The sequence below is a fragment of the Hyla sarda genome, unplaced genomic scaffold, assembly GCF_029499605.1.
Source record: "Hyla sarda isolate aHylSar1 unplaced genomic scaffold, aHylSar1.hap1 scaffold_552, whole genome shotgun sequence".
NCBI lineage: Eukaryota > Metazoa > Chordata > Amphibia > Anura > Hylidae > Hyla > Hyla sarda.
In genome coordinates, this window is record NW_026610564.1 from 18,378 (window position 1) to 43,303 (window position 24,926).

The 24,926-nt window shown below is 47.8% G+C and overlaps 4 protein-coding genes across 4 annotated transcripts in view; 3 read left to right on the forward strand and 1 right to left on the reverse strand.

The window, feature by feature from the left end:
* The window catches only part of LOC130339796 (uncharacterized), a 75,469-nt gene that overhangs the window by 8,234 nt on the left and 42,309 nt on the right, over nucleotides 1-24,926 (reverse strand). The window lies entirely within an intron of this gene.
* Nucleotides 19,626-20,285, forward strand: LOC130339774 (histone H1B-like). The gene has a single exon (XM_056554071.1). It carries the CDS (start codon nucleotides 19,626-19,628, stop codon nucleotides 20,283-20,285), a length of 660 nt encoding a protein of 219 aa, XP_056410046.1.
* LOC130339795 (histone H3) lies at nucleotides 21,133-21,680 on the forward strand. Its single transcript, XM_056554089.1, has one exon. It carries the CDS (start codon nucleotides 21,139-21,141, stop codon nucleotides 21,547-21,549), a length of 411 nt encoding a protein of 136 aa, XP_056410064.1. The 5' UTR covers nucleotides 21,133-21,138; the 3' UTR covers nucleotides 21,550-21,680.
* On the forward strand, nucleotides 22,803-23,899 carry LOC130339794 (histone H4). Its single transcript, XM_056554088.1, has one exon. The coding sequence runs from the start codon at nucleotides 23,170-23,172 to the stop codon at nucleotides 23,479-23,481; it is 312 nt and encodes a 103-aa protein (XP_056410063.1). The 5' UTR covers nucleotides 22,803-23,169; the 3' UTR covers nucleotides 23,482-23,899.

The window sequence follows — 24,926 nt, forward strand, 5'->3', positions numbered from 1 at the left end:
ATATTGCACCTAATGTAAGGGAACTATACTGCACCTAATGTGGGGGAACTGTACTGCACATAATGTGGGGGAACTGTACTGCACTTAATGTGGGGGAACTGTACTGGTGCAGTACAGTTCCCCCTCATTAGGTGCAGTACAGTTCCCCCTCATTAGGTGCAGTACAGTTCCCCCACATTAGGTTGGCAGTACAATTCCCCCACATTAGGTGCCATTCAGTTCCCCCACATTAGGTGCCACCTAATGTGGGGGAACTGAACGGCACCTAATGTGGGGGAACTGTACTGCCAACCTAATGTGGGGGAACTGTACTGCCAACCTAATGTGGTGGGACTTATACTGCACCTAATGTGGGGGAACTATACTGCACCTAATGTGGGGGAACTATACTAACTGTGTGCGTATATATATATATATATATATATATATATATATATATATATATATACATACGTGCAGCATGAGTTTGTGCTTTAGGGTGCACACCCTAATGCAATAGGCTGCGCACGCCTATGGCAGTAGGATCCGTCATCACCCCTAAGCCTACAAGTCTGCCAGCAGCATGGAACATGTAACCTCCTGTGCCAGATGCCACTGAGAAGACAGTACAACCGCCACCCCTGCATCATATAGATCACATACCAAATAGATCATATTCATCACATAGGTCAGTGCTGGCAAACCGTTTTGAGCCCGAGTGCCCAAACCGTAATAAACACCAACTTTTTTTCCCCTCAAAGTGCCAGCACAGCAATTAAATCAGAATACTGAGGTTTAAGTTTAGAAAAAACAACTTAGGTAGGCAGTATGTTCCCCCACAATAGGTAGGCAGTATGTTCCCTCACATTAGGTTGTAGTTCCCCCACATTAGGTAGGCAGTATAGTTCCCCCACATTAGGTTCTTGTAGTTCTCCCACATTAGGTTGTAGTTCCCCCATATTATGTTGCAGTCCTTCCACATTAGGTGCAGTATAGTCCCCCCACATTAGGTGCAGTATAGTTCCCCCACAGACATACAACCTTCAGCCATATATAGTGTATGGCTGGAGGCTGTATGTCTGTGTACGGCCTCACAGTGCTCCATCCATCGCTCCTCCGGTCAGGGGTCATGACCTAATCTTAATAGACCATAGCAGTAGGTCCCGGGACCGGAGGAGCGGTGGTCGGAGCGCCGAAGCTCAAGTGTAGCTGGTAAATTACCATGTTGGCCAGCGCGCGTCCTCCTCCTAGATGCTTCGCTCCTTCGTTCCTATGGGCGCACGCATGCACTACCTCCCTGCGGCCCCTGCAGTTTTAAAGTTGTCGCTGGGCCGGAGAAAGATAATCAGGGAAATCTTTGTGTCCGAAAAGATCTTTCGGGACACAGGGATTTCCCGGTTTACCCCGTCTGGCAAACTATGGCTGCGTGCCCACAGAGGGGGCTTGGCGTGCCACCTATGGCACGCGTCCCATAGGTTCGCCATCACTGACATAGGTCATATAGAGGTGTAAATAATAGGTATTAAATACAATCCTGTATTCAGGATATGGATTCTTCTTCATGGTATAGTCAAGTACATCATATTGATCATATAGACCATATTAGTCATATAAACAATTTTCTCCATTATGTGAAGTACCCATCTACTATAAAGCAGATCACATTGATCATTATCCCATACATTGATAACCACTGTGGTCATATAAGGTAATGTAATGAAGAAAACTGTGTGTCTGTAGTGGAATGTGACCCTCTGCACAGGGACACACTTTTCTGCTGTAAAGCTGTCTCTCACTCCATAACCTCTAATCCTAATCCTATCCTTAATCCTTATTCTTACCCCTAACCCTAAACTCTAACCCTAAACTCTAACCCTAAACTCTAACCCTAAACTCTAACCCTAAACTCTAACCCTAAACTCTAACCCTAAACTCTAATCCTAAACTCTAATCCTAAACTCTAATCCTAAACTCTAATCCTAAACTCTAATCCTAATCCCTAACACTGATCCTAAAAACTAATCCTAACCCCCTAATCTCAATGCCTAACACTATTCCTAACACCTAATCCTAAACCCTAACCCCAAATCATAACTCTAACCCCTCAACCTATCCCTAAACCCTAATCCTAACCCCTGAACCTAACCACTAACAGTGATCAGCACTGAGAAGTGCTGAGAGTACTGAATTCAGAATGGTTCATAAAGTTCAGGCAGCTTGTTGATCTGTATGAGGCAGTGAAAAGATATCTTCCCCTCTCTGATGAAATGCTCAATAACATGAATAGGAGGTTTATATATCGTAAGATCCTTCTCGGTGAGATCACCAAAGCACTCTGCACTCCTGTCTTTACCCAATGCTGATGTGACTAGCAGTTGCATTGCACGGTCTAGTTCCACAGGGGAGTCAGTCGGTGTCTGGACAATGTCATGGAATATTTTTTGGAGAGTGGTGGGCAACTTTTGAGGGACAACAGATTCAGGGAGGCCCTTTTTGCATATGTTTTTACGTCTGTTTCTGTTGTCTAAGTCATCATTATGGTCGACAATCAGGGATTCCTGAGCTAGAAGAGAAGTAGTGGCGGTTCGCAATGTGTGGACTTTTGAGGCAATAGAAGTGCGGAAGGTCTCTAGATTGGACACTCGGGTTGTTAGTTGAGAAACATCTGCTTGAACAGGCGCTAGGTCTCTGTGCCATTTATTTATTTTTTTTCATGTGAAGAAGTGCCATTAGGTCTTGTAGCTCAGGGTGATTATTTAAAGTATTAGCGGCAGCCTCTGGGCTCGGAAGAATAGGTGTTTCACTAGAGCAATCTGGCTGGATGGTAGCAGGTTAGAAAGACGGTACAGGAGAGTGGTCACACATGTGGGATTTGGATCCCCGGGTCTTGAAAGGGCCACATGAGTCATCAGAGGAAGAGTGTGCTATTCAGCTGCTCTTCATGGAGCGGGCTTTTAACAGTGTTTTGAACAATTTTTTCTTCATTGGGGGGGGGGGGGGGGGGGTGGTGGCTATCCCCCCCCCCCCCCCAGTAGTCTGGAACCTCGCTGGTATCAGTGGAATCTTCCTCTGAAAAAAATGCTTGAGTCCATATGAAAGTACTGCACAGTGGTACTAAATTCAGAGGAGAGGAGTGGAAGACCATATGGAGTAGGTGCAGGGTGCTCTGATCTTTTTGGGTCAGTTTCAGGGCAATGAGAGGGGAACAAAGAACTTCTCTGTGAGAGGGGAGGTTGCCTGGTCCCCAAGAGGTTAACATTAGGTGAGGAGGCTTCTGGGAGGTCTGCAATAGGAGTAGCAGGAGGCACAGGACTCTGGTGGTGCTCTGGCTGAGACATTGGCGGTGCAGAGCAATGGAGTGGGAGCCCAGAAGGGGAAGAGGAGAGGCTGTAATCCTGTGCAGGAGCTGACATGCAGCGTGAGAGCGGTGGGAGCACAGGCTGGTCTCCAGCAGTGGTAGCGGCATCCAGGGCCGGTTTTAGGCTTAGCATGGCCCTAGGCAAAATCTAAAGAGGGGCTTCAAAAGTCGTAATAGTGCACTAACCAGATTTACACATTTTTGGTCACTTCAAATACCAAAAAAATATCTAAAAAGCAATTGAAAAAACAAAACAAAAATGTTACCGATAAAAACTACAATTCAAAGCACAAAAAATTACCCTCATACATCCCCATATACGGAAAAATAAAAGAGTAATAGGGATCAGAATAGTACCATTTTATATTTTTGCATAGTTCCCCCACATTAGGTTGGCAATATAGTTCCCCAACATTAGGTTGACTGTATATTTCCCCCACATTAGGTTGCCAGTATAGCTTCACAAGATTAGGTTGGCAGTATAGTTCCCCCACATTAATTAGGTGGTAGTTCCCCCACAATAGGTAGGTAGTACAGTTTCCCCAAATTAGGTTGTAGTTCACCAAATTAGGTTGGCAGTATAGTTCCCCCACATTAGGTTGCCAGTATAGCTTCCCAACATTATATTTGCAGTATAGTTCCCCCCACATTAGGTAGGCAGTATAGTTCCCCCAAATTACATTGGCAGTATAGTTCCCCCCCACATTATGTTGGCATTATAGTTCCCCCCACATTAGGTTTGCAGTATAGTTCCCCCCACATTAGGTTTGCAGTATAGTTCCCCCACATTAGGTTTGCAGTATAGTTCCCCCACATTAGGTTTGCAGTATAGTTCCCCCACGTTATGTTGGCAGTATAGTTCCCTCCACATTAGGTAGGCATTATAGTTCCCTCCACATTAGGTAGGCATTATAGTTCCCTCCACATTAGGTAGGCATTATAGTTCCCTCCACATTAGGTAGGCATTATAGTTCCCTCCACATTAAGTAGGCATTATAGTTCCCTTCACATTAGGTAGGCATTATAGTTCCCCCACATTAATTAGGTTGTAGTTCCCCCAAAATAGGTAGGCAGTACAGTTTCCCCAAATTAGGTTGTAGTCCCCCACATTAGGTTGCTAGTATAGCTTCCCAACATTATGTTTGCAGTATAGTTCCCCCACTTTAGGTTGGCAGTGTAGTTCCCCCCACATTAGATTATAGTTCCCCCACATTTGGTTGGCAGTATAGTTCCCCCACATTAGGTAGGCAGTATAGTTCCCCCACATTATGTTGGCAGTTTAGTCCCCCCCCCCACATTACGTTGGCAGTATATTTCCCCCCACATTAGGTAGGCAGTATAGTTCCCCAACATTAGGTTTGCAGTATAGTTCCCCCACATTAGGTTGGCAGTATAGTTCCCACACGTTATGTTGGCAGTATAGTTCCCTCCACATTAGGTAGGCATTATAGTTCCCTCCACATTAGGTAGGCATTATAGTTCCCTCCACATTAGGTAGGCAGTATAGTTCCCCCCACATTAGGTAGGCAGTATAGTTCCCCCTCATTACGTTGGCTGTATAGTTCCCCCACATTTGGTTGGCAGTATAGTTCCCCCACATTAGGTTGGCAGTAAAGTTCCCACACATTAGGTCCCCCCCTCTCCCCCTGCTTTTTCTATTTTTCATATTTCCTTACATGGCCGTGCTCGGCAGGAGTGACGCCCCTGACGCCACGCAGAGGAGGCGGCAGCAGACGTCACTCGTCATATTATCCACACAGCCCACAAGATCCGCCGCATTACCTGAGCCTGCCGAGCGCAGCCAGGTAAGGAAATATGAAAAAATAGAAAAAACAGGAGAAGTGTCCGGGCCCACCACTGTTTTAAAGTGGCCACGACCGGGCTGCAGCGGGCTGCTGATCCGCTACTGAGCAGCTAGCAGGGGCCCCCCTGGGGGATGGGGGCCCTAGGCAATTGCCTGGTTTTCCCCGCTCTAACGTTGGCCCTGACCGCATCAGCGGTGTGCCGGTGCCTCAGAGGGGAAATCTTCCCAGGAGCTATTCATTATGGGCTCTGATGGGCTTTTGTGGCGGCAGGGGTGAGTGGTGTAGGGCTTCAGACAGCAGAAGAGAGTGCCGCCGTGTCTCCAGTGTGGCGTACGTGATGACCAGAGAAAGTGAGTGGGTAAACTGCCACGGCCTGAGGTAAGGCGGTAACAGGCCGCGTCTGTAGCGGGAGATCAGCAGTCTCTGTTTGTGGCCAAAAGTAAGCCGTAAACTGCTGTGTAGCACCTTGGGGGTCTTGAGGGAGTCCCTCCAACTTTTTATATTACAGAGCTCTTACAGAGTGCAACCTGTAGCCAGCGTGTCAAGATGCGCCCCCTTTACCATAGATTTTGGTGTGAAATGATTGACAATATTACAATGTAAAATAGGTTGCACAAAAATCAAGCTCTGATATGGGTCTGTAGGTGGAAAATTGAAAGCGTTATGATTTATAGAAGGAGAGAAGGAAAAAACGAAGAGATCAAAAATGGCTTTGAACTCAAGGGGTTGAACCGTAAGGTCCATGGTTATATGTTAAAAAAAAAAAAAAAAAAAAAAGTCCCATCAAAACAAAAAATGATACCGATAAAAACTACAGACAACTGCACACAAAAAAATTTGCCCTCACACATCACCGTATATGGAAAAAAAATAAAAAATAAAAGTTATAGGGGTCAGAAGATGACAATTTTAAACGTACAAATGTTGGTGCATGTAGTTATAATTTTTTTTTTAAGTAGTATAATAAAATAAAACCTACATAAATTGGGTATTTTTGTAACCGTATAACCATATCCAGACCTCCATGGGTTGATAAATTTGGAGTCACACTCAAAATAAAAGTGGAAAACCACACTACAGGTTGATCCAACTTTTGATGTAATGTTCGTAAAACAAGTCAAAATGAGGCTCTGTAGTGTGTGTGACCTCCATGTGCCCGTATGACCTCTCTACAATGCCTGGGAATGTTCCTGATGAGGTGGTGGACAGTCTGTGGTGCAACGTGGCGTTGGTGGATGGAGAAAGACATCATGTCCCAAATGTGCTCTATCGGATTAAGGTCTGAGAAACGGGCAGGCCAGTTCATAGCATCAATGCCGTTCTCTTGCAGGAACTGCTGACACACTCCAGCCACATGAGGTCTAGCATTGTCTTGCATTAGGAGGAATCCAGGGCCAACCGCACCAGCAAATGGTCTCACAAGGGGTCTGAGGATCTCATCTCGGTAAGCACATGGAGGGCTGTGCAGCCCCCAAAGAAATGCCTCCCCACACCATTACTGACCCACCGCCAAACCGGTCATGCTGGAGGATGTTGCAGGCAGCAGAACATTCTCCACGGCATCTCCAGACTCTGTCCCATCTGTCACATGTGCTCAGTGTGAACCTGCTTTCATCTGTGAAGAGCACAGGGTGCCAGTGGCAAATTTGCCAATCTTGGTGTTCTCTGGCAAATGCCAAACATCCTGCACGGTGTTGTGCTGTAAGCACAACCCCCACCTGTGGACATCGGGCCTCATACCACCCTCATGGAGTCTGTTTCTGACCGATTGAGTGGACACATGCACATTTGTGGCCTGCTGGAGGTCATTTCGCAGGGCTCTGGCTGTGCTCCTCCTGCTCCTCCTTGCACAAAGGCAGAGGTAACAGTCCTGCTGCTGGGTTGTTGCCCTCCTACAGCCTCCTCAACATCTCCTGATGTACTGGCCTGTCTCCTGGTAGCGCCTCCATGCTCTGGACACTACACTGACAGACACAGCAAATCATCTTGCCACAGCTCGCATTGATGTGCCATCCTGGGTGAGCTGCACTACTTGAGCCACTTGTGTTGGCTGTAGACTCCATCTCATGCTACCACTAGAGTGAAAGCACCGCCAGCATTCAAAGTGACCAAAACATCAGCCAGGAAGCATAGGAACGGAGAAGTGGCCTGTGGTCACCACCTGCAGAACCACTCCTTTATTGGGGGTGTTTTGCTAATTACCTATAATTTCCACCTATTGTCTGTTCCATTTGCACAACAGCATGTGAAATTGATTGTCAATCAGTGTTGTTCCTGAGTGGACAGTGAGATTTCACAGAAGTGTCATTGACTTGGAGTTACATTGTGTTTACGTGTTCCCTTTATTTTTTGAGCAGTGTAGTTGTTTGCTTCATCAGCTCTCTTATGTTGATTTCATCCAAAATGCAGAGTGCCTCACGCCATTGGGGGAGATTTATCAAAACCTGTCCAGAGGAAAAGTTGCCCAGTTGCTCATAGTAACCAATCAGATCGCTTCTTTCATTTTTAACAAGGCCTCTGCAAAATGAAGGAAGCAATCTGATTGGTTGCTATGGGCAACTGGTCAACTTTTCCTTTGTACAGGTTTTGATAAATCTCCCCCATTGTGCCCAACACATGAGATAAGCCCCAATACCACTTAAATCCCTCCAATTAAACAGGTACCAGCCCAAAAATGTAACAGATTTCAAAAACTGAAGCCTTGAAAATGTTTTAGATATCGAGATTTTCCTAGCTTGTGACGGAAAATATTAGTTACATGAAGACAGGAGGCGAGTATCTTATGCATTATTCTTTCTTTAATAATGCCCATAGCAGAACACTTTTGGTATTCAATTTAATAAAAGAAAAAACTTCAAACTACAACTCCCAGCAGTCCTAGGGCCACAGTAGTCACTCCTCCTCCGTAGCCCCTATATAAGGACTGCCCCCATATAGGTCTTCCTCTTTCTTCATGCGAATCAGAACCGCACAAAACGACTTTATCCAGACATCCACAGTTGCTCGCGAACACTCGGTCCTTCGACCTCGGGCAGCAGAAGCCTAGATGGCAGGGAAAACCCAACTTCGTCCCAACGGGGACCGTAGAGAAACCAAACAGCCGGAAAACGACCGGTCAACCAAACTCAGGAACACCGCCTTTGCGTTCAATATCCTGTAAAGAGAACAAAAGTCGTAATAGGGTGGGTAGGGAGGGAAGATACTCGCCTCCTGTCTTCATATAACTAATATTTTCCGTCACAAGCTAGGAAAATCTCGATTTATATATCAGACAGGAGGCTCATATCTTATGCAAGTTCGAAGCTAACAACTAGTTATGACAGAGAAACAATAAACAGCCAGAGCATTATAAGACTGACATAGACACGTGGTCCTCCGGTCTGAAGTAGAACTGACGGAAGGTGGTCTCTGAAGACCAATCAGCCGCCATCAATAAGTCGGAGAGGGAGCCCCCTGCTGTGACTATCTTCGTAGCCATAGCGCCCCTGGACGAGTGAGCTCCGAACAGAGATATATCAATACCCGCCATGTCCATGGCGGAACGTACCCAACGCGCTAGAGTAGCGGAGGCAACTGGAAGATGGGGTCTGACATAAGAGACGAGGAGCTGAGGGGAATCCGGAGAGCGCAGATCCGCCGTCTGTGATTCGTACGCCTGTAGGCAACGAACAACGCAAAGCTTCGGATGCGCAGGAAAAAACGGATAAAAAAACCGAATGAATACCCATCTTGGTCCTACGGACCACCGAGAATTTCACTCCCTGAGGCGAAAATTGTCGTCTAGAGACGTCCAAAGCCTTCACGTCGGAGACACGTTTGATGGACACCAAACAAAGAAGGACCGTCAACTTATATGACAACATTTTCAGGGAGAGGTCGTCATTGTCTGTCCATGAAGCAAACATATCGAGCAACCTGGAGACATCCCAGGTCGAATGATACCTAGGCTTAGGGGGACGTTGAAATTTTATGCCGCGCAAAAGTCTACAAACCAGCGGGTGTTTGCCGATCGGTAGGGAGTCCACAGGGCAATGGTAAGCCGCAATAGCCGATCAGTATACATTAATGGAACTGTAGGACTTGCCAGATTCAAAAGAATCTGCCAGGTAGTTCACCACTACAGACACAGGTGCATGTACGGGATCAACCTGCCGTTGATCACACCAACGAACCCAGAGCCTCCAGGCTGATCGATAAGCCGATCTAGTCCCGGGGGCCCAGGCCAGGGCGAGGAGATCCCTAGCTGATTTTGAAAGGTCGTGATCCGCGTCTGAGACCCCGAAACCAACCACGCTAGGAGAGGTAGTTTGCCTTCCATTACCAGAGGATGGAGATCCCCGGTCGGGTTGGTGAGAAGGTGTGGAAAGTGGGGTAGCACTCTGGGATAATCCACGGCCATCCCCAGAAGGAGGGGGAACCATGGTTGCGTCGGCCACCAAGGAGTGATCAGCACAACCGTCGCTCTCTGGTTCGTCGCATGTAGGAGAACCCGGGGGATCAACTGAAAGGGAGGAAAAGCATAATGCGTTCCCGTCGGCCAGACGAGGCGGAGAGCGTCTACCGCAGATGCCTCTGGGTCCGGTCTCCAGCTGAAAAAGCGGGGCAGTTGCCGATTGAGGCGGGACGCGAAAAGGTCCACTTGCAACGGGCCCCACAGTTGCCGTAGTTGCAGGAAGATGGAGCGATCCAGCCGCCAGTCGCTGGAATCGATGAGATAGCGAGAGTTCCAATCGGCCACCGTATTGGAGACCCCTGGAATGTACTCCGCTACCGGGATAATGTTGCGGGCCAGGCAAAAATGCCAGAAGTCTTTGGCAAGATCCGCCAGGATCTTGGACCTGGTGCCCCCCAAATGGTTGATGTATTGGACCGCCGCCACGTTGTCCATGCGTAGTAACACACAACAATTGGACGAACGAGGCATGAAACTCTTGACTGCAAAATATGCTGCCAGAAGCTCCAATGCATTGATATGCAGATCGATCTCCTTGACGGACCAGGTCCCCCCGGTGGAAACCTCCCCGCATCGGGCGCCCCAGCCAAGTCGGCTCGCGTCCGACTCTATGATGACGTCTGGGTAAGGATGGAAGATGGCTTTGCCGTTCCACTCGACGGCATGTCGAAGCCACCAGTGTAACTCTTCAATAGCAGCCGGACAAAGGGGTACCTTGTCCGCGTATCTGAGGCCCTGGCGTAGATGTAAGATCTTGAGCCTCTGAAGGGCTCGGTAGTGCAAGGGGGCCGGAAAGATGGCTTGTATGGAAGCCGCCAGGAGACCCACCAGTCGTGCCAGAATCCTTAAAGACAAGCAACCTTTGCGCAAAACTGCCCTGATTTCTTTGCGGATCAGGGCTAATTTGGACTTGGGAAGTCGCAGCAGTGCGCGATTGGTGTCCACCAAGAAACCCAGGAATTCCATCTCCTGACTTGGAGTCAGGACCGATTTTTCTCGGTTGATTATGAAGCCCAGAGAATGTAGTAGTGATATCGCCCATGACATGTGAAGGGAAGCCTGAGATTTGGAATGGGCCATGATGAGAAGGTCGTCTAAGTAAATGATCAGACGAACCCCCCTGCTCCTCAGAGCCGCTACCACCGGTTTCATCAGTTTGGTGAAACACCACGGGGCGGACGATAGGCCGAACGGGAGGCAGGTAAATTGCCACATGCGGCCTTTCCAAAGGAAAGGAGGAACTGTTGTGACTCTGGGTGAATGGGGACGGTGAGGTAGGCGTCCTTCAAGTCCACCTTCACCAGCCAGTCTCCTGGCATCAGGAGGTCCCGGAGGGAATGGATTCCCTCCATCTTGAAATGGCGATACGTGACATGTTGGTTTAGGTCTCGTAGGTTTATGACCGGACGATAGCCGCCCCCTTTCTTCTTCACGAGGAAGAGGTTGCTTACGAACCCTAGGGAAGACGGGTTGGATTCCACGATCGCATGCTTGAACAGGAGATCCTGTACCTCGTTGTCTATGAGGGCAACGTTTTGGTCGGAAAAGTGAATAGGAGGTGGGATGACACCCAGCATCGGCAAGGATTGGAATTCTATGTGAAATCCCCCCACTGTCTGAAGAATCCATGCGTCTGCTGTAATCGCAGACCAGGCGTGGGAAAAATACATCAGTCGACCCCCCACAGGTATGTGAGACTGAGGAGTAGAAGGTACACTCACCGGTAGAAGGGCGAGAACTGGGGTATCCACGTCCGCCACGACCTCTCCAGGGACGGCCTCGAGGAGGGAAGAATGGTGATGGTTGAACCACGGGTACTGTGTATGAAGGGGGGGGGTCTGTGGATATTGGTATTGGGCGAAGGCTCTGCCCTGTGGCCTGTAGGGAGCAGAACGGCCGGCAGATCGGCCTCTACTTCTGCCGGCCCGGGGAAAAATTTTAGTGGACCCCGATTTTTTCAAGGAATTTTGGGCCTTATCTAAGCCCGTAAAGAGGCCAACGAATCTATTGACGTCTTTCATCAGACTGTCCCCAAAAAGCATGCCTGCTGCCGAGGGACCCGGTTCGGTCTCGGCCAGGTGGGACAGTTGAGGGTCGAGGCGCATAAGGATCGACCGGCGCCTCTCAACTGAGCAGGTGGTATTAGCAGTACCTGTCAGGCAAATGGCTCTCTGAGCCCACCCACGGAGCTGACGGACGTCCACGGGTTCGTCCGTTGCAGCAGCGTGCTCCGCTAAGTTTAGGATTTTAGTGAGGGGACCCATTAAATTGAGGATATGCTCCTGTATAGTTTTGAAGGAGCGCTCTATGCCCTTCTTGGTGAATTTACCTGATTTCAATAGATACTTCATCAGGATAGGATCCACCTCAGGGGTGTCCACCACTCTATTGGGGATAAAAGGTCTAGGGCATTCGGCCCTCAGCTTATTACGGCTGGACCTATCTAGAGATTTGCGTGCCCAGAGTTCTACATATTGGGCCACATGGGGGAGTGGTGACCAGTCGCCTGATCTCGGGTGAGAGATTGCGTCTGGGTGGAACAGGGGCTCTCCTAGGGCATCTAGGATAACCTTGCCCTGCGTGGCAGGGTTGGCGTCGGTGTCGAGCGCCGTATCCCCAGCATCTTCTTCAATATTGGGATTGGACTCGTAGTCCTCAGACTCATTGGAAGAACCCGAAGAATCCTCAGTAGAGGAGTCCACATATGAGTCGGGTTTTGCCCGCCTAGCGGACTTATGCCTCTTGCCATGTAACTCCCTGAGGCCCAGGGGTCGAGCGGAGTCTGAAGCATGCTGGGGTTGACAGACCGGGGTAGGGACTGTCTGGAGCATATTATTATCTTCCCCTGCCGGGGAGTCAGAGGTATGCTTCCTTTTATGGGAAGCTTTGCCCTTCTTTATCTGTGGCTCTCCACCGTGAAGAGAAGGGACTGGGGCATGGGGACCCGGCTGATGCGGGCCAGAGGGCAACATGGAGGAGGCCAGGGCTGCTTGGACCGACCTGTTAATTAGGTCCTGAATCTGGGTGGCGGACATAAAATGTGCCGAGTCCAGAGAGAGGGGTTCACTTCTGAGAGGGGCAGGTGAAGGTTCCTCAGCCATGATAACAGAAGTGTTAAAAAGAGGGGAGACTAAGGTAGAGAACTAAGGAGTAAGTATGCCTAATATACACGGAGGCGGAATAAATTCCGATCCACAGGGAGACAACGTGTGTGGGGCAACTACACTACCTACTGAGACACAGTACCGGGTTCCGATCCTCCACACCGCAGGCAAAGCACTGTCGTGCGGTGGGAGGGGAGCCCGGAGTTTTACACTCAGGGGACGAAGTCTCGCGAGACTACGTTCCTCTGAGTCCTAATAGATCGCAGATCGCGGAGGTGCCGCCCCTTTACTGAGCGCCGGCCGCAGTGAAAGCGGCCAGCCAGGAAGGAGAAAACCCCGCCCCCAGCCCGCGCGCGCGAACTCGGAGAAGAGGAGAAGCGCAAAATGGCGAAAAAAGAGGGGGGGGGGGAGGGGAGATCGCGATCTAATCGCAGGAGTAACGGAAGACGCCGGAGCGGCGACAGGGAGAAAAGGAGCCCAGAATCGGGGTAAACCGGCGCTGGGAAGAAGTACAGAGGGTAAAAGAAGAGGTATTACTACAGTAACCTATAAAATAATATCACCTATGGAATATATCACCTATAGAGTAACATCACTTATAGGAATAGAGGTTACAGAAAGTATAATTATTGAATATGGAGTACACTTATCTTGGGTCTGCCATGAGCAGAAAGAAAGAGGAAGACCTATATGGGGGCAGTCCTTATATAGGGGCTACGGAGGAGGAGTGACTACTGTGGCCCTAGGACTGCTGGGAGTTGTAGTTTGAAGTTTTTTCTTTTATTAAATTGAATACCAAAAGTGTTCTGCTATGGGCATTATTAAAGAAAGAATAATGCATAAGATATGAGCCTCCTGTCTGATATATAACTAAAAGTTATAAAGCTACACAGTGGCGTTGCTAGGGTTGGTGTCACCCGGTGGTGTAGAAAAGGGTGTCACCCCCATACCTACCCCCTCCCCCCAGTAAGTTTTTAGCCTGTTGTGACAGACACCACTGTTGTAGCGCATTGTGAGAAATTCCAGTATATTAACCCCTTAAGGAACAGGGGTTTTTCCGTTTTTGCATTTTCGTTTTTTGCTCCTTGCCTTTAAAAAATCATAACTCTTTAAAATTTGCACCTAAAAATCCATATGGCGGCTTATTTTTTGCGCCACCAATTCTACTTTGTAATGACGTCAGTCATTTTGCCCAAAAATCTACGGTGAAGCGGGAAAAAAAATCATTGTGCGACAAAATTGAAAAAAAATCGCTGTTTTGTAACTTTTGGGGGCTTCCGTTTCTCCGTAGTACATTTTTCGGTAAAAATGACACCTGATATGCATTCTGTAGGTCCATACGATTAAAATGATACCCTACTTATATAGGTTTGATTTTTTCGAACTTCTGGAAAAAATCATAACTACATGCAGTAAAATTAATATGTTTAAAATTGTCATTATCTGACCCCTATAACTTTTTATTTTTCCGTTTATGGGGCGGTTTGAGGGCTCATTTTTTGCGCCGTGATCTGAAGTTTTTAACGGTACCATTTTTGCATTGATAGGACTTATTGATCGCTTTTTATTTTTTAAATTATATAAAAAGTGACCAAAAATGCACTATTTTGGACTTTGGAATTTTTTTGCGCTCACGCCATTGACCGAGCAGTTTAATTAATGATATATTTTTATAATTCGGACATTTCCGCACGCGGTGATACCATATATGTTTATTTTTATTTTTATTTACACTTTTTTTTTTATTGGAAACTTATTCAAACTTTTAATAGGGGAGGAGTTAAATGATCTTTTATTCACTTTTTTTTTGCAGTGTTATAGGTCCCATAGGGACCTATAACACTGCACACACTGATCTTCTATGCTAATCACTGGTTTCTCATAAGAAACCAGTGATCAACGATTCTGCCGCATGACTGCTCATGCCTGGATCTAAGGCACTGAGCAGTCATTCGGCGATCGGACAGCGAGGAGGCAGGTAGGGGCCCTCCCGCTGTCCTGTCAGCTGTTCGGGATGCCGCGATTAGCCGCGGCTATCCCGAACAGCCCGACTGAGCTAGCCGGGAACTTTCACTTTTAGCCGCTAAAGGGTTAATAGCGCGCGGCGCCACGATCGGCGCTGCGCGCTATTAGAGGCGGGTCCCGGCTTCACTTTGATGCCGGGCCCGCCGTGATATGACGCGGGGTTACTGTGTAACCTCGCGTTATATCAGAAGAGCAGGACCAAGGACGTACCAGTACGTCCTTGGTCCTTAAGGGGTTAATCAGATATACCAGTTGCCACAGAATTGGAAAGTGTTAAAGAAGTTTTCACCATTTAAATATACAGCTCCCAGAATTACTTAAAGGGGTACTCCACTGGAAAACATTTACTTTTAGATCAACTGGTGCAAGAAAGTTAAACAGATTTTTTAATTACTTCTATTTAAAATCTTAATCCTTACAGTACTTATAAGCTGCTGTATGCTCCACATGAAGTTGTGTAGTTCTTTCCAGTCTGACCACAGTGTTATTTGCTGACACCTATCAATATCAGGAACTGTCCAGAGCAGGATAGGTTTACTATGGGGATTTGCTCCTACTATGGACAGTTCTTGACATGACCACAGTGCTCTGTGCTGACACCTCTGTCCAAGAAAAGAAATTAAAAAAAGAATATAACTTCCTGTGAATCTCTTATACAGCAGATAATAAGTGCTGGAAGGATTAAGATTTTTAAATAGAAGTAATTTACAAATCTGTTTAACTTTGTAGCACCAGTTGATAAAAAAAAAAAAAATGTTTTCCAATAGAGTACCCCTTTGAGCAGTGGTGAGGTTATGCTGGGAGTTGTAGTTTCATTGACCTAACTGTAGAACTGACAAGAGACTACAGCTCTGATAGGACATAGTGAGGAGAATACACAATGATATCAGTGACTACAGGGGACGTCTTCTCTATAGTGAGGAGAATACACAATGATATCAGTGACTACAGGGGAAGTCTTCTCTATAGTGAGGAGAATACACAATGATATCAGTGACTACAGGTGACGTTTTCTCTATAGCTGGGATGTGGAATTTCTATCGCCCGACGCCCGGGACTAGCAGTTTTGGGCGCCGGGCAGGTGAATTTGTCCGGCCCTTAGCCCGGCTTCGGGCAAGCAGGGCCAGACCTGACAAGTGCGGCAGCGGCGGTGACGATCTGCAGTCTGTATGGAGCGGGCACCCGACTCCTGCCCGCTCCATACTCTGCAGCCTGTGTAAGCCGAAGCAGAGCAGGGGAGATGAGAAGCTGTGTATGTCTCCTCTCCCCTGCTCTGCAGACGTGCGGGGGGAGATGAGGGGGCGTGGCTTCTTGCTCCCCGTGCAGACCTGCGTCCTTTGCCTTCACTCCCCCCAGCTGTAGCTTCGGAGAGCTGAGGGGAGGAGGCGCGTCTGCACTAGTGTTGAGCGGCATAGGCCATATTCGAATTCGCGAATATTCGCGAATATATGGACGAATATTCGTCATATATTCGCGAATATTCGCGAATATTCGCATATTCGTTATATTCCCGTTTTATTTTCGCGTATGCGAAAACTATCATGTGCATATTAGCATATACAAAATTAACATACGCGAAAATTCGCATATGTGAAAATTCGCATGTGCTAATTTTCGCATATGCTAATTTTCGCATATGCGAATTTTCGCGCGCCAGTCTCACACAGTAGTATTAGAGCCTTCTTTACACCACACAAGCTGGAAGCAGAGAGGGATGATCACTGTGATGTGTACTGTGGAAAAAAAAAAAAAAAAAAAAAAAAAAAAAACGAATATTCGTAATTACGAATATATAGCGCTATATTCGCGAAATTCGCGATTTCGCGAATATGCGATATTCGCGAATAATATTCGAATTGCGAATATTCGTGAGCAACACTAGTCTGCACGGGGAGATGCTTGCGGCGCTCTGCAGTATGTATGGAACGGGCTCAGGATTCCTGCCCGCTCCATACTCTGCAGACCCCTGGCTGTTCTCAGTAGCCAGAGGCCGCCGCTAATAGCCAGCATGCGGCGATCACCGCTGCTGGCTATTAACCCTTTAGATCACCGCTGTCAAAGCTGACAGAGGCGTCTAAAGGGAGATGTGAATGCTCCCTGGTGGGCTAGTGGGGTGGATGCCCCCCCCCCCCCCCCCCGCAGCGCGATCGCAGGGGGGGCATCCACTATGGAGGTAGTCGGAGGACTGACCACTGCTTCCTCCAGTCCAAGCTCTGTCATTGATAGATCCTGGCTGGACCAGGCTCTATCAATGGATCACAGAGCACACAGATTAATAGAGATCAATAGAACTCTATTCATCTGTCTGAGGAATCTACACTTTATAACACTTATAGGAGGAATCATTAAAGAAATAAATAAAATAAAAAAGTTTTAATAAAAGTTTGAAAGACACACATTAACCTAGTGGTCTTCAAACTGTGCCCCTCCAGATGTTACAAAACTACAATTCCCAGCATGCCAGGACAGCCGTTGGCTGTCCGGGCATGCTGGGAATTGTAGTTTTGCAACATCTGGAGGGCCACAGTTTGAAGACCGCTGCATTAACCCCTTCCATGTTAAAAGTTCAAATCACCCACTTTTCCTATATAAAAACATGCAAACATGTTTACGGACGGGCGCACCGTGAAGGCCGGGTGGGGGATGCTGCGGAGCGTCTTTGTGTCACCCCATTAGGTTGGTGTCACCCTGTGTGGGCCGCACCCCCCGCACCCGGGTGGCAACGCCACTGAAGCTACAACCATCCGGTCTGGATGAAGCCTCAGGAGCATTTACTGCATTCACAATGAGGACTGAATCCATCAGCCTCATCTCCTGTCCTCTGGGGACCTCTAGTGGTGGTTTGTAGTATAGTTTCCATCTCTCTTTATGTGCTGTAAACTCACTGCCAATCTTCATTTCCTATTAACCCCTGCAGTGAACTTTCAGGTGTTTTGCCTTTGATCAATTTAAAATCAATTTGTGGTTAAATCAGAAATTATTTTATTTAGAAACCTTATAATTGAAGCGCTAATTAATCGCCTGAACAGCTTGACCCCAGGACTCTTCTATATAGACGGGCTCCCGGTCGGCGGCTGTAACCATCAGTCTGTGCACACGGTTGGTTCCCTGTGTTATTTCATACATTTTATCCTACAGCCCAGTACACACTACTGATCTCCGCACAGCAGCTTTATCCCCTGTACATCTGATCGGAGGAGCCGCATCATCTATTTACTGGATGTTTTATTGATGATTTGTATTTCTGCCTTTTACCATCCAGTGATCCAGTTGTATTTTACCCCTTTTATTTGTTCTCTATTTTTATTACATTGTACATTTATTGTTTATGTGGATATATAAGAAAGTTACTGTCAGTTCTAGTCCCAGGAAGATCTCATCCCCCATAGACCCCTGATCACACCCAGCAGATTATTACCGCAATGACAATCAGGGGCCGGAGGTCTAGGAGAGAATTTCCCGGACGATCTCTGCAGATCTATAAACGATCAGGTATAATCTCCGTCCATTACTCTCTTCTCACTTTATTCTATCACATTTTATATGGATGAAGAGTAAAAGATCTGGAGAAGCGATCAGTAAGATCGGAAGATCAGGATCCACGAGGAGCCGATAAACAGACAATGAACAAAAAGTATGGAGCTATAGCTCCGCCCCCAGGAGGCACCAAACGGTTAAATCATTGTTAACTCTTCCGTGCCCGCGGCATTTTTTTGTCGTGCCAATTTCTGCTCTTTGTTCCCCAACAATCCTCTCCGCTATTTTCCCGCTTCTCATTATATGGAATCCCGATGTGTGCAATGAGATTGACCGAGAATAATCGTTCGAGAGCCTGACCCCGTCCTGACCCCACGTGTTATTATATGATAAAAGGGGAGAAATCGGAATAATAAATCAGCAGAAGATCGGGAATATCACAATCACATGATCTCCGGTGATCAGCCAATGATCCTCCAGTATCGGGGCTATAGCTCCGCCCACACAGTTAACCCTTCAGTGTCCTCCTTATGTCTGTCGGTCAGCGGTCACAGTTGTCATTAGACTGAAGCCAGCAGTGCTGACCGAGGGGATCGCTCCTCTCTATCCCCAGAGCACAGATCCGACCATACCCAGTCACATGACACCATCCTACATAACTGCACAGTTCTCAGCACTGAAAGAGTTAACCGCAGAGAACAATCCCGGGAGCCTCCCCCGTGTCCTCTCAGACATAACGCGGTGCCGCATCTCGGGTGTTCACACTGATAACCGGCTGCTCCTGTACAGACATCTGAATGCTGACAATATACGTCCTCAGAGAACTATTCCTATCCCTATATACATGGCGCAGTACAGGAGAGCGCCCCCATATCCATTCTACATCTGGGGGGCTGCTGTAGCATTAATATATCATAAGAGAAAATAATCGCAATAATTCTCAGGTTGGGTAAAACACGATGTGCACAACCTATTACCTAGAGGATTTACATTTACTCCTAAATCTCTGAGAAATCAATAAGTGACTGTTACAACAGCGACACCTGCTGGTGAGAGCTTTATACTCTAATCTTTACATGTTACCAAATTGTAACATCGAGTATTTCTATTTCCCCAAAGGCTGATACAATTGTTACAAATAGATACAACAACTATGGTTGGTTACTAAAGTTTATATTTACACAGCACAGCAATTGTATCTGTTCTCCTATCTGGTATAATGAGAAGTAGGTTGTTTAATTCTTAGGGACCAGACAGAATGGGGCGGGGCCTGTGCTCTGTGTCAGCCAATAACAGCTCATGAAAATGGCAGCTCAGCAGCCAATCAGAGCGCAGCCACTGACTATATAAGAGTCGCCAGCAGCTCCGCAATCTATATTTCTCTTCCGCAGTATTTTTATTGTTATAGACGGCAGCGATAAACTATGGCAGAAACCGCACCAGCCGCTGCTCCTCCCGCCGATCCGGCCGCGAAGTCCAAGAAGCAGCCGAAGAAATCAGCCGCAGGGGGCGCTAAGAAAAGCCACAAATCCTCCGGTCCCAGCGTGTCCGAGCTGCTCGTTAAAGCCGTGTCCGCCTCTAAGGAGCGCAGTGGGGTGTCTCTGGCCGCCCTGAAGAAGGCTCTGGCTGCCGGAGGATACGATGTAGACAAGAACAACAGCCGCCTGAAGCTGGCCATCAAGGGGCTGGTGACCAAGGGAACCCTGCTCCAGGTGAAAGGCAGCGGCGCCTCCGGATCCTTCAAGATCAACAAGAACCAGCTGGAGACTAAGGACAAGGCGGCCAAGAAGAAGCCGGCGGCTGCGGCCAAGAAACCTGCAGCAGCTAAGAAAGCGACCAAATCCCCTAAGAAGCCAAAGAAGGCTCCGAGCGCGGCCAAGAGCCCGAAGAAAGCCAAGAAGCCTGCAGCGGCCAAGAGCCCGAAGAAAGCCAAGAAGCCTGCAGCGGCCAAGAGCCCCAAGAAGCCGAAGGCTGCTCCCAAGAAGGTGACCAAGAGCCCGGCTAAGAAGGCGGCCAAACCCAAAGCTGCCAAGAGCCCGGCTAAGAAGGTGACTAAAGCCAAGAAGAGCGCGGCTAAGAAATAATGGGGAGCCTCGTCCTGTACTTATCCCACAAAGGCTCTTTTCAGAGCCACCACCTTCTCCAGACAGAGCTGTATGATCACCGCCCGGATATCACCCTGGACATATAGTTATGATAGTGATATAAATCCCTTCTATATTATCATCACTTTATTATATTGTTATATAAATCACAATGCATCTGCCTTTACTTCTAGATCCCCTTATGAACACTGAACTGAGGATGTTCTGCTGTAACACTGATAGTGTCAGCGCTTGGCGAAAATATCTCCTTGATACAAATCGGCAACATAAAAGGTTATATAAATCTCTCACCACAAGGTGTCGCTATTGTAACACAATGTTTCTCATATGTATAAACTGTAAGGATTTACACTGCTTTAATAAATAGACGCTCTATGGATAGACGGGATTACGGAAACTGATTTACCAGAGATTTGGGGATGAATGTAACCCTGTATTTTCCCTATTCTGAGGGTTATTGGGCTGCTTAGTCTTATTACTATATAAAGCCATGCAGTCACGAATAGCCTATATATGGGAGAGCGGCAGACAATCTGAACACTCGGAATACTGCACCGCGTCATGTCTGAGGGGACACGGGGGAGGGCGCTATTACCGGGAGTTACGTCTGTCCGCAGGCAGGACCGAATAGGGCCAGGATGGGCCCCGCCTCTTCTGAACAAAGATCGATGGCTGACGCCCCATGTGTTTTGGCGGGCTCAGCTTTATATGAATCAGCCAATGGGATGTAGGGGGTGTGGCTTACTTTATCCAATCACGATGAGGCCAGGACTATAACTGTTCTGCTCTTTCCTCTCCCGATCACTTCTTACTGGCTTGTCTATAGAGAATCATGGCAAGGACCAAGCAGACCGCGCGTAAATCCACCGGAGGGAAAGCTCCCCGCAAGCAGCTGGCTACTAAGGCCGCCAGGAAGAGCGCTCCCGCCACTGGTGGGGTGAAGAAGCCTCACCGCTACCGTCCAGGTACAGTGGCTCTCCGTGAGATCCGCCGATATCAGAAGTCCACCGAGCTGCTGATCCGGAAGCTCCCCTTCCAGCGCCTGGTAAGAGAGATCGCCCAGGACTTCAAGACTGATCTTCGCTTCCAGAGCTCGGCGGTCATGGCCCTGCAGGAGGCCAGCGAGGCTTACCTGGTGGGACTCTTTGAGGACACCAATCTGTGCGCCATCCACGCCAAGAGGGTCACCATCATGCCCAAAGACATCCAGCTGGCCCGCAGGATCCGTGGGGAGAGAGCTTAGATCTACCCGGGACCCGCATACAACACAAAGGCTCTTATCAGAGCCACCAAATTATCTATAGAACGAGCTGATTCCTGAATGTCTCCAGTTCTGTCCCGATTCTCCGCCTGTTCTCATAAGCAGGATCCAGTATAGTTCTCTAGAATAAACCCTTTCAGTGCTGGAAATGTGCAGGTATAGAATTGTCCTCTGCGGTATTAGTTCCTGGGGGTGACCGGTATTATGGGGACTGCAGTGTATATTCTGGGGGTTACAGAGGATCGGTCCCCTCCGGTCAGGACTGCTGGCTTCAGACTCCTGACATATATAACAAGTAATCGGGATATGAAGGAGGAATACAAGGCAGGCAGCAAGGACACTGAAGGGTTAACACTATGGTCAGAGCTATATCCCCGATACTGGAGATTCATTGACTGATCACCCGAGATTGTAATATTCCCGATCATCTGCTGATCTATTCCGATCTCTCCCCTTCTACCATATATTAACACGTGGGGTTAGGCTCTCGGACGATTATTCTCGGTCACTCTCATTGCACATATCGGGGCTTTATATAATGTCGTACAATGTGTGCAGAGTCTTGGTGCCCGGGGGTGAGCAGTCCTGTAGACCTGGTAATACTGCCCGAGTGATCGATTCTTGTGAATGGATCGTTCTTCAGACCAAAACGATCTGAATCCCCCGATACTTCGCTTGGGCTCATACAGAGTCCGGGGCCGGGTCCGCAGGATTATGGTAAACAATTGTTTCCTGTCATCTTAACCCTTTCATTGCCTAAGATATTAATATTGGTGGACGATCCAAATGTGCTTTTCTTTTAATCCCTGGTAGAGGCAGCAGCGGTGCATGTCCCGCTAATAGACACCACTATGATGTTTCCTTCTCAGCCACAAAATCACTTCTAAATCCCTCCATTGTCCTGTCCTGGCGGTCTATTAACTCTTTCAGTGTATAGCAGCCCTAGTGACCTAATCAGAAGCCCTCACATCGCTCCTCGTACTAGAACCGCTGCTGTAATACCCGGAGCTGTCGCCATTTTGCCCGGTACCGACAGATCCTCTGAGTATAAAGAGCGGGGGGATTGATCCCACCTTCTAGGGACTCAATATAATCGCCTCATCGATTGTATATAAATCATTTCCCCTGTGATCTGTACAATACCGAATCTCACCGACCAGAAGCGCTATCTGCTTCTCTGCTGTGCGCAAACACCTGAACCTGACGGGTAACATGAATGCAGCTGCTCACGGTGTTCGGTAGATTTTCCTCTTTATTCTACACTGGCCGGATTCTCGCCGATATCGCTGGTAATATAAATCTTGCAGACGACTGACTGCTCCTCAGATCTCCTAAAGATTATTCGTTACATTTTGAGAAGGATCGGATTAGTAACCAGCCGCAAACTAATAGCTGCGAGTAATGTAGAAGGAGCGGGAGATTCAAAATAGGGACCGTTACAGTGTTCAGCCAATCAGCGGAGGGAGAGGGAGGAGCCAGGAATGTAAATTCTGTAAAAATAAACGCCCCGGAAGTCGTCATTGTTCTCTGTCCGCTCCTGTGCTATATAAGCCGGACTCTGCCGCACTCGGTATCTTGCAGTCTACTCGCTACATAGAGAAGATGTCTGGACGCGGTAAAGGAGGGAAAGGTCTCGGTAAGGGCGGAGCCAAGCGGCACAGGAAGGTGCTCCGGGATAACATCCAGGGCATCACCAAGCCTGCCATCCGCCGTCTAGCTCGCAGGGGAGGTGTGAAGCGCATCTCCGGCCTCATCTATGAAGAGACTCGCGGTGTCCTGAAAGTCTTCCTGGAGAACGTCATCCGTGACGCCGTCACCTACACCGAGCACGCCAAGAGGAAGACCGTCACCGCTATGGACGTGGTGTACGCCCTCAAGCGCCAGGGCCGCACTCTCTACGGCTTCGGAGGTTAATTCTGCTTCTACTCGGCTCCATCACATCAACCCAAAGGCTCTTCTCAGAGCCGCCCACATGTTCTATGGAAAAAGCTAGAGTTCCTTGTGTCTGCACTGCTGTGTATCTGTCGTAGTGGTCTATTATATCTATTATAATCTATTATCTCTATAGTTAACGTGGTTGGGATGAAAGGGCTATAGAAGCTGTATAAGGAGAGAACCCGTTTTGGGGATTTACTAGGACTTAATATCAATGGCCCGAGTTGTGTCCTGTCATATAGATGACTATTGGCCGATGTGTATAGTGACAGGGAAACTAGTAGCAGTTCGGGTGGGAGGTGATGTGATTCTATATAGAGCCATGAATATAATAGGATGTGGAGACTCCTTCCCCTGAACATGTGGAGGGACCGTAGAATGTAACATTACATGGCCCTGATTATGATCGCTGCCCGGGAGTTCTGTACTAACACTGTACACTGCGGAGAATACATTACTAGCCGACACCATTCTGTAATTAACCACCAACAGGACAGCGCCCCCTATTGATCCCGTAGAATGAACGGGAAAATAACCAACGGTTCTATAGCCGGATACTGACCGCTCTTTGGCTCCTCTCCGGGGGTTTGAGTTTCCCGCTCTTTGATTCTGTCCCGTCCTCTCCCTCCTTGTAATAACACGAGGACGGGTCAGCGATTGTTTCCGGTCATTGTATAAAGCCAGTCCCGGTGTATCCATGTACCGAGTGAGGCGGCTGGAGATCTGATGTGTCCAGGAGCTTCTATTACACACAGGAGGCTACAGTATAGGGGGCGCCATCTCTATAATGAGTAGTGTTGCTCGCGAATATTCGCAATTCGAATATTATTCGCGAATATCGCATATTCGCGAATTCGCGAATTTCGCGAATATAGCGCTATATATTCGTAATTACGAATATTCGTTTTTTTTTTTTTTTTTCTTTTCTTCACAGTACACATCACAGTGATCACCCCTCTCTGCTTCCAGCTTGTGTGGTGTAAAGAAGGCTGTAATACTACTGTGTGAGACTGGCGTGCGAAAATTCGAATATGCGAAAATTAACATATGCGAATTTCCATATATTCTAATTTTCGCATGCGCGTATTTTCGCATACGCGAAAATAAAACGAGAATATAACGAATATGCGAATATTCGCGAATATATGGCGAATATTCGTCCATATATTCGCGAATATTCGCGAATTCGAATATGGCCTATGCCGCTCAACACTAATAATGAGGTCCTATCTATACTGTCTCCTATTATATCTCCGGATCCCTTGTCTAGTAACTGATGGTCTCTAGGTTCCTATTGTCATTTGTTTCTCCATTACAGGAACTGCTTGTACATTACCCGTATGACACCGGGGGTTCATGTGTATTATTGGGGTCATATATTCCGAATTATAAAAGGGAGGCGGCTGTACACACAGTCAGGTAAG

Bases quoted from the DNA above. Each gene is read 5' to 3' on its own strand.
- LOC130339794 (XM_056554088.1), top strand. From the start codon at position 23,170: ATGTCTGGACGCGGTAAAGGAGGGAAAGGTCTCGGTAAGGGCGGAGCC.
- LOC130339795 (XM_056554089.1), top strand. From the start codon at position 21,139: ATGGCAAGGACCAAGCAGACCGCGCGTAAATCCACCGGAGGGAAAGCT.
- LOC130339774 (XM_056554071.1), top strand. From the start codon at position 19,626: ATGGCAGAAACCGCACCAGCCGCTGCTCCTCCCGCCGATCCGGCCGCG.